The 9,958-nt window shown below is 28.6% G+C and overlaps 1 protein-coding gene across 1 annotated transcript; it reads right to left on the reverse strand.

Moving 5' to 3' along the window:
- Positions 1-141: 141 nt before the first annotated feature.
- On the reverse strand, positions 142-5,942 carry LOC112794981 (wall-associated receptor kinase-like 20). The gene is made up of 3 exons (XM_072235677.1): positions 5,407-5,942; positions 1,861-1,949; positions 142-1,472 (listed from the first exon to the last, which is right to left on the reverse strand). The coding sequence occupies exons 1-3, from the start codon at positions 5,457-5,459 to the stop codon at positions 376-378; spliced, it is 1,239 nt and encodes a 412-aa protein (XP_072091778.1). The 5' UTR covers positions 5,460-5,942; the 3' UTR covers positions 142-375.
- Positions 5,943-9,958: the final 4,016 nt, after the last annotated feature.

The following is a 9,958-nucleotide window of genomic DNA, read 5'->3' on the forward strand; positions in this document are numbered from 1 at the left end:
TCTCATAAGCAACCATTATAAGATTACCCTGCAATTAAAATAAGAAACTTGAAAAATTTCAAAGCTAAAATAATAATTCTTACTAGGAACACATACATTATTTACTTTTGGTTTTGTAGGATTGTATTATATGTAAATACATGGCTCGCCTCATTACCAACTCATAATATTTTTAGTATCACGCGCAATGTTGACTTGAATCAAAATAAGTTCTACATCCCATTCAATAGTAAATGAGATGTATCAACGAGTTATAATTTAAATGACATAGTTTCTTAATTCTCATTTAGAGGTCTAGAGTCATTATTAAAACTGATGTATTAAAAAATAAAAGGAAAAGTTATTTTGATACGGGGGAATAGGAACATAGTAAGTCTATAGTTTGGATTTGAAACCTTGACCCTTAACAACATTAATAAGGTATTCAATCTCATCAGAAACCTCTTTCATAGAAGGCCTTTTTTGCCTCTGATCATCCAAGCATGAAGCTGCAAGATAACTCAAAGATTTCATAGTTTCGAGTTCCACATTGCTAGATCCATCTTTAAGCAACGGATCAAGAACCTCCATAAGCCTGTCCTCAACTATTTTCTTCTTAGCATACATTGCCAAGTTCACATTCTCTTCCTCCCTGTTAAAGTCAATAGCCCTCTGAGCAGTGAGTAGCTCCATTAACACAACTCCAAAGCTATAAACATCACTCTTATCGGTCAGTTGAAAGTTTCGGTAGTATTCCGGATCAAGGTATCCAAGAGTCCCCTGCGCACTCGTAAAGATATGACTCTTGTTTTCTTCAGCTAATTCAACAAGCCTAGACAAGCCGAAATCAGAAACCTTGGCATCAAACTTGTCATCAAGAAGAATATTGCTAGATTTTACATCTCGGTGGTAGATTGGGGGCACGGCGGCAGAGTGAAGATATGAAAGTCCTTCCGCTGTTTGGTGTGCGATTTTTAGTCTTGTGTGCCATTTAAGTGGTTGCCTTTCGCCTACTCCGACCAAAGGGAGACGATGGAGGTAATCAAAGAGTGTCCCATTAGAAACATACTCATAAATTAGTAAAGGGTGCTTTAGCTCCAAGCAACAACCAAGGAGTCTCACTAGGCTTCTGTGGTTAACTTGGCAGAGTACCCTAACTTCATTTTGGATTTGATCAATGCCTTTTGTGCTTCCAAGCTTGGCACGCTTGATGGCAGTTATGGATCCGTCATCAAAGGTGCCTTTGAACACTTCGCCGAAGCCACCAGAGCCGATGAGGTTTTCTTCGGCGAAGTTGTTGGTTGCTTTCCTGATCTCTCTGCCCGTGAAGATCCTTGATGACAATGGAGTTGCTTTGGCACTTGTGAGTATTTCTTTCTTCTTTTTGTTCAAGGTTTTCTTTGCTTTTTTCTTCATTTCAATTTGCTTCTTGTATAAAAGGGCTCCAATTACTACTGCAATGGTGATTATTCCACCTAAGGAAGCAGCCACAGCTGAAAACAATAAATTTTAGGAATGTCAATTACGAAAAAGAAGTGGTGTTATTTGAATATCAACGAGTTAGAGGCAATCTAACATCACGAAAATAACTCAAACATGAAAAAGATATCAAAACTTAAATTTTTAAATAATATCATATGATACAAATAAATGTCTGTATGCAATCTATAATTATATATAATTATAAAAATGTTCAAAAGACGTATTGCTTATTTGCTTTTAAAGAAAAAAGATGTATTTATAAAAAAAAGGAAAGAAGATAATATATTTATCACAAAAAAGAATTTAAAAGGAAAAACAAGGTTAGCTCAATGCATGGGAGCCATTAACCATAGTACAAAAGTGAGCTTTTATTTGATAATAGATAGAAGGCATCAATACCAGCCATGGCCATTTTCTTTATCTGTCGAGCTTTGCAGCGGGTGCCCTTTTCATGTCCTTTGCACTTTTTATCTAAAATTTCAACAATTCTTTTTCAAAGTAAAAATTAGCAAGAAATTAGAATTAATTAATCAAAAATATTTGATAAATAAAAAATTTAATCAAAATCAACCAAAATTTATTTTATTTAATATTTATTAATTATTATAATAATTAATAAATATTAAATAAAATAAGTTTTGACATTTTTTTCTAATATTACTATTAATTAATAACATTCTTATAGCTATAATTATTTTCTTGCTATATATATCGTAGGAATGAATCCAAATTTAAACTTAGGATTTCATATACATATTAGCTAAATTACTTATAATTAACTTGTACGGTTTATCGAAAAAATATTTTGCACTAATATTTAAAGAGTAATGATTGAAATTTTTAATTTATTCTCTTAATTATTCTGTTAATGTGTCAGAGTAACAAAAATATTTGATCCACCATTATATTTTATCGCAAATAACTTGTAAATTGAAATATATATAACCAATTATCAATTGACAATATTATATGTTCTGGTCCAGTCCATCAAATCTAAGTCCAAGGTTAAGCAGACATCTGATCCGATGGGTTGACGAGAGCCAACCACAAGGCGATTCGAGCGACACCTTCCCCTTTTGCGTGAACTTGGATAGTTGGAGTTAGGTAGATGGAGAGGAAGCTTTGAGGAAAGAGGGTCTATTCAGGTGAAAATCACACTAGGGGAGGGTCTTATCCCTTCTCCAGGTACGTCACCTACCTTAACATAAACCTTCCATCTCGTACAGACACTAACTTGGGCGTCAGAGTCCTTTTACAGATGGACCACCCCCTCCATTTTACATACACTACTTGACAATCCGGAGGAGTTACATGCCAAGACCTATCTGTACCTATCTCCCAATTGCCCCACCTTTCTCACCTTCAAACCCAATCCGTTCAACAAGCGAACTACCAAACATAATATAAACCTCTTTTATACTAAAATTATATCAACACCATTATTCTTTTATAAGTAGCCAATGAAGCATCTAGCTTATATATAGGTTGTATTTGAAAATGAGACTTAAATTTAGAAATAGAAATTAAAAAATAGAGACTAAAAAATAGAAATTATATTAAATTTTTTGTATTATATTTAGTATAAAATATATAAAATAAAATTATATTTTAATATTATATTTGATTTAAGATAAATATAAACAATAAGAGGTAAATTTAAAATTTAAAAATTTAAATATAAGCTTTTTTTATTAAAAAAATGTTATTAAAAACTTTTTCAATTTCTGTCTCTAAAAAATTTAGCTCCCATATATTCTCATTTTTTAAAAATATCAAAAAAACTAAAATTGTATATTCCAAAACTGAATTTTTAATTTTCGTCTCTCATAGTCAAATACAATACTTAGTTCAAATGTTCTATTCTCTATAGTCTATCGTAGTTCTAGAAAACAAACATAACCATAGGGTTATACTCAATTTACTCATAAGTTTAGCTAACAAATTGTCCTCACTAAGATCCATACTTGCTAGAAATACAAAAAGGGAATTTTATTGAAAATAAGAGAATTTAATCTTTTAATGTCATAAAGCATGTCAACATTTCATATTTTTTTTTCCACTAAAAGTTTTTTTTTTTCATTTTATATTTTCTTAGCAAATTTTATTTTCTTGGTTAAAATCTATGATATAACTAACTATATATAATTAACATTAAAAATTCTATTTGTATATTAAAATCAATCACTAAAATTAACTACTACATATTAAATAAAAATATATTTAATTTTTTTTAATATATATTTTATATTTTAATATATATTTTATATTAGTAACTAATTTTAATATACACCTAACATAGTTAAATCAATATTACCAATAATTTTGCATAAACTTTAGTATTATAATTGTTATAAACTTTCTAAAACATGGATCAATTGAACACAAGAAAAAGTGTATTAATAATTTGGATCTAACTTAACACTGTTCTAAGAACAATAGAACATTGGTTAAAAAAGTTAAAGTAAAAAATTTTACTTATTATTTTAATATAATTTTAAGAGAAAAAGATAAATAGGTTATTAATTTTTTCATAATGCGTAGACATTTAAATTTTCGAGGATTTAAAAATACATTTAAGTCCCTAACTTTTTTAAAATTTGGACATATCAATCTTTTATGTTCATTTGGGTTTGTCAGGCCCAACGAAAAATCAAACATGATATTCGTTGTACTGACTTGGTTGATACGAATGTATACGTGAAAGGGTTTTTAAAATAAGACAAATTAGACCGAAAGATTAATGTGTCTAGATTTTAAAAAAGTTAGAAACTTAAATGTATTTTTAAATTCTAAAAAATTTAAATGTCTACAAATCAAAAAGTTAAGAATCAATTTATTATTTTTTTTAATTTTAATGTTTTTAATGTATTAAAAAATTTAAAAAATAAACTCTAAATTGATCCTCAAAAAATTTTAAATCAGACACTTTGATCTCCAATAAATTTTTATTAAATAGAAGTCTTCCATAATTATTCTCATGGTTCAAATTGGTCCCTCCATTGTTTTAAAAAATAGGCTATTTTGTCTTTATATATAATAATATTTTTTGGACTTAATTGTCTTATAAACAAATTTGTAAGGACCTATTTATTGAATACTGATAGAAAAAAATATTAATATTGACCGAAAGACCAATTTATCTAACAAGAATATTTTTTAGGACTTTTAGATAATAATAGCTTGTTGGGAGACTAAAATATCTTATATATCAAACATTTTAGAAACTAATTTGAATGTTTATTTTTAAAAAATTTACATTTTTACTAATAATTATGCTATATGATTATTAAAATTAATTATTAATATAAAATATATATTAAAATATAAAATATATATTAAAAATAAATTAAATAATTCTATATTTATATATAAATATATAATGACTAATTTTGATAACTAATTCTAATATACACATAATATTTTTTTTACTAAAACCTTTTATTTATAGTATCCTAACAAGTTTTCTAACCGAGACACTTACCGTGACATTATAATCAAGTATAAAGTATAGGAAGAGTTTTAGGTATATCGAAAATATTGATGTTTCAATTGTTTTAACTGTTAATTTGAATTATAAAAAATATATATAATATATATTAATTAAAATTAATTATTAAAATAACTAAAATACCTATATTTTCAGATATACCTAGTAACTTTTCTAAAATATAAACCCCAAAAGGTGATTAGGTTTTTTTTTTTTTTTTTTTTACTATAGCAATTTTTTTATTTAGAAGAGTAGTTACAAATTGTTCGTGTTCTAACACATACATATAGCTATTTATAATATTTAACGACAAAAAATACTAAAAGAATATTAATATTTATTATTATTTTTTATTATTTTTAGTCATTAATTTATTTATTTTTTATTTAAAAATTCAACCATATATTTTAGTTCTCTCTTTTAACAGGCTTTGAGCTTCAATTTAGCTTTCAACTTACTTGAAATTTGACTCTGAACTTGAGTTTGAGCTTGACCTCCTAGACCTTGACATAACCCATTAGCAGGATCCCACTTGAAGCCAGCAATGCACAAGCACCTTTGCACCCCACCACTTGTGGGACCCACTCCACACTTGGAATTCAACAATGCATTGCAATCCATTGGCCCCTTGCAAACCGGTTCCTGTGGTGCCACCCACTGAATTGCAACCCCTAAATCTGGCCACCCATTCCCTGGTGTCCCCGACACACCGTTAAAGTCCACAAAACTCTGATACGCCGCACAACCACCACTACCGCGAACCCGAACCTCGTACTCCTTGTGGGGCCCACCGGTTTTGTAGGCACAACAAGTTGCCACACGCCCGCACGCGTAGGCATCTTTATGGTCCTTAATGTAACTGTGGCACGGGCTACTTGCGGAGCAGTCGAGTGGCGGCGCGTGAGGCGCGTTGATGGTACAATTCAACAAAATGATAGTGTTGCCGGTGGCAACGGCAAAAGGAAGGGTTTCATTGAGGCGAATGCCTTCAAAATGCAAGTCCGTCGATACACACGCGCTTCTATCAAGTGTGGCAGGTTGGATTATGATATGGCGGGTTGTCGGGTTGATGGATTTGATCATGTAGGATGACCCGGCAAGTGCGTCGAACCACAATATACCTCCGATGCACCGGATTTTATAACTCGGGTCACCGCAGTCCGGTCCGGTGCTTAACGGATATGGAACTGGGTGTGGGCCACAATTCACACACTGACGCGTGGCAGTGCATGATAGCAATAGTGCTGCAATTGTGGCTATTAGCGTAGTAATTTTATGTTGTTTCATTAAAAAGCAGTAAGTGTTGAAACCGGCCACAGAATTGTAAGAAGAAAGCAATAGTTGTTTTATATGCCTATGTTGCTAGTTGCTACATATACATTATTTTTTAAAATATCAATTTAAAGAAAAAATTAGTAGAAATGGTTTTGGAAGATAAAGAATACTAGTTTGCTATGGTACGTGGGGGAACGTGAAGTTTATTTTGTTGCGTTTTTCCAAAAATATTGTGTATTTTCATGGACAAATACAGATGTAATTTCTACTATTCAGAGTATATGATTCACAATGAAGTGAATGGCAGAACTATATTAGTGGACTGTGGGAAACATTACATGCATCTACGCATCTTGATTTAGGTTTGCCCAAAGTTAGATATATATTTCGGTTATTAAGGAAGATATGCAGGTTTACTTCTCAGCATGGATGCGACATTATTGCTAATCTTATTATCATCAAACCCTTTTATCTAGTCTCCTTTACAATGCATTTAGACTTGGTTTGATAAAAAGATTTTAAAGAGATGTTGCAATTTGCAAATATTTCGTTTTGTATTTGCTAAATTAAAAAATCATATATTTAAATTTATAACTTTTAAAAATTAAAAATGTTTTTCAAAATAGCTAAAAAAAATAATGATCTTCCTCAATTCATAGAAGTTTGAAATAATCCTGTGCCGTTTTTAGTAATCTATTTTACCAACCAGTTTCTCTAGAAATCAAATTTTTTTAGCTAACAATTAGTTAATAAAGTAGTACATAGACAAAAGTTCGGAGTAAAAAGAAAAATAAAAGAAAATAGAATTTTTAAAAAAATAAAGATTAATTAATTATTAATTGAAAACAATTGATTCCATTTTTTTCTTTATCGAATATTTTTCATCCACATGATATTCATGTGTTTATTGTATTCAGGTCTTGAAAGAAAAGAGAAGGAAGAAAGGGAATCAAAATGAGAGATCCAAACTTTGATGCCATCTACACACTATATAATGGATTACCAAGATATTGCCTTGGAGATATTACGTTTTACGGATTTGAGACTTGTAATCTAACAGGGACGGTTGGTATATATATATATATATATATATATATACACACACACTAGCAGAAGATTCATATAACCTACGGATTAAAATTTTTTGTTTCCTGTTTTGACTTTTTTTTTCAATTTTTTTGGATTGTCATTATTTATATTAGTAAAAATATTTTTGTTATTTAATTTTTTAATTAAAGTAAAAAAATTTATTTACTCTATCACTACTCAAATTAAAATACATAAATATTTTTTTTAATTATTTATCATTTGCAGAAACCCTTTTAATTAGAGTCAAGTTTATACTCATTCTTTCTATTATTACTTTTCAAAGCATTCACTTCAAATGTCAACACACCATTTGATGAGAACTTTTTGAAATTAGCTAAAAAGATATTGTCTCACAATGCATTATATCTTGTTCAACTTCATAAATAATGTGACAACAAATATAATTTAAAAATATAAATAATACATTTCAGAAGATAAATATGAATAAGAATCATAACCAATATAATTTATGTATATAAAAAAGTTCTTAAATTTATCATGTTAAAATAATTTATTTCTTAGATAAAAAAAATTATTTTACAAAAATATAAGTTGTTATTTTTTAATGTTAATAGGCCCTATGAGAAAGAGAGAGCTGAATGCATAAAGAGATGAAAAACTTAAGGATTTGAAAAAATTACTGTTTTAGCTTTTGATTTTGTTTATTTACTTATTGAAGAGAAAGAAAAAGAGAAAGAGAAAGAATGGATGTCTGAGATCTCCCACAAAACTTGTTATTTTTTAAGATAAAAAAAAAGATATACAGATATAAGTAGTGTAAGATTTATTTTACCAACTTTAACTCGTTCCTACAAATCTCTTAACAACTACCTTTTAGTCTGAATCTTAACTCAGAAGAAAGAGAGAGCACTAAAGAAGACGTTGCTTTACCTTTTATTTTTTCTTTTTTGCTTTCTCTTCTATTCTTTATTCCTAAATTTTGTAAAAATGACACTTGGATGAATACTCCACAGCTATTGAAATGTATAAAATATAATCTATTTTAAATATACCATTTGAAACTGTTCTTGTGTGAATGAACTTTCGAGATATATCTCGTCTTAGAGAAAATTGAACTTGTCTCTTCATCTCCAAAAGAAACGCTCAAGTCAGTATGTATTTAAGAGGTATATAATAATTCTATGAATATAGAAAGTCAGACATGAAATAGAATTTATCATGTGGTCTATCTTTTGAGATATAGAAAATGGTGTCTCTATAGGCACAGGGTTGATGAATAGAATTGATGTTATGACCATTGGTCATTAAGTCAGAATAATGGTTATTAAGATCGTCTGTTACAAACTTAGAATGAAGGCAAATAAAGTTGAGTCATGACTCATAATGCATAATAAAGACTGAGCTATAAGGTGACAGATCATAGCGCCAAACTTTGTCTGCCGATTATATGATCCAGACTAAGTTTAGAAAATAAAATGAGTTATAACTCGGTTAAAAGATAAGTGAATAATGATATGGTGAGCTCCCAAACTTAGTCGGGTTATTATGTCGGCACTTATTCAAAAAATAATGGAGTGGTAAGAATCATTCAATCAAGATAGTTGTGTGGGGATATTTTTCCACTTGAGAACAATTTTTCATAACGCGTATAGCATTTGATTGTATGTGAATCGATTGTATGATCCGAGGATATATTGATTAATTGTCTTGGAAATTTTTCTGGCCCACAACAACTTATTGATGAATTTATCGCTCAAAGCAATTAGTTAGTGAATATTTGCAATTTATATTGAAGGTCATATGACATAAATAAGATAAATTGAGAAAATAAATATGTATAAAATCATAACATATATTAAATAATATATATTGTAAAAGTACTGGAGTTCAAAGTAGAGTAATATACCTTGAAAATTGATAATTGTAGAGAAGAAGACGACATATGAATGTCATATATACCAAATGTGAATTACTTAATTTTATTTGTTAATATTATAACTTTTTTTCGTAGAATCTGCATTAACTTATTAATAAAGCGATAAAATAATCAGTCATTTAATAATATAATAAATCTTGTTTAGCTATGAGGTATATTCTTTATGCAAAAATAACAAATTTACATGTTTGTAACTATATTTTGCTTAACTTTCAACATTAAACAAATAATAACAGAAAATTTAATAACATAAAGTAAATTGTATAATAGTTATATATAGTTGATATACAATTAATTTTTTATAGAATCCAATTTTAAGATTTGAACTCATCATTACTATCATTTAGTTGTATAAATGAAATCATCAAGCAATAAGAATATAATACATGATGAAATAAAAATTCAATTGATATGGTTATTATATGTCATTAGTGTAAATAGATAGCTTTGTATTATAATATAGGATGTCTTTTTTTCACTTTTTTTAAATAAAATCACAAGAATCAATGATGTTTAGTAATAGAAATAGGAAACGATGAGTATTATCTTGCAAAAATATAGATAAAAATAGAGAGAGAAAAATAGAGAACTTTGAAAATGTTAGCAAAATTGATAGGCGAGTTTGTGTTCGGATTGATCAAAAACCGAGTTTTTTTTATTAATTGAAAGTCAAATTTGTTTTCAAATTTGTTAAAAGCCGAATTTGTTCTTGGGTTGATTGAAAGCTGAGTTTGTTCTCAGATTGGTTG

The sequence above is a fragment of the Arachis hypogaea genome, chromosome 4, assembly GCF_003086295.3.
Source record: "Arachis hypogaea cultivar Tifrunner chromosome 4, arahy.Tifrunner.gnm2.J5K5, whole genome shotgun sequence".
Taxonomy (NCBI): Eukaryota; Viridiplantae; Streptophyta; class Magnoliopsida; order Fabales; family Fabaceae; genus Arachis; species Arachis hypogaea.

Excerpts from the sequence above, each read along its gene's own strand:
- LOC112794981 (XM_072235677.1), bottom strand. The coding sequence starts at position 5,459 with ATGTCAAGGTCTAGGAGGTCAAGCTCAAACTCAAGTTCAGAGTCAAAT. Across the intron at positions 1,950-5,406 it reads AGTTCAGAGTCAAATTTCAA|AATTGTTGAAATTTTAGATA; the intron begins GTAAGTTGAAAG and ends ACTTTGAAAAAG. Across the intron at positions 1,473-1,860 it reads AAAGAAAATGGCCATGGCTG|CTGTGGCTGCTTCCTTAGGT; the intron begins GTATTGATGCCT and ends TATTGTTTTCAG.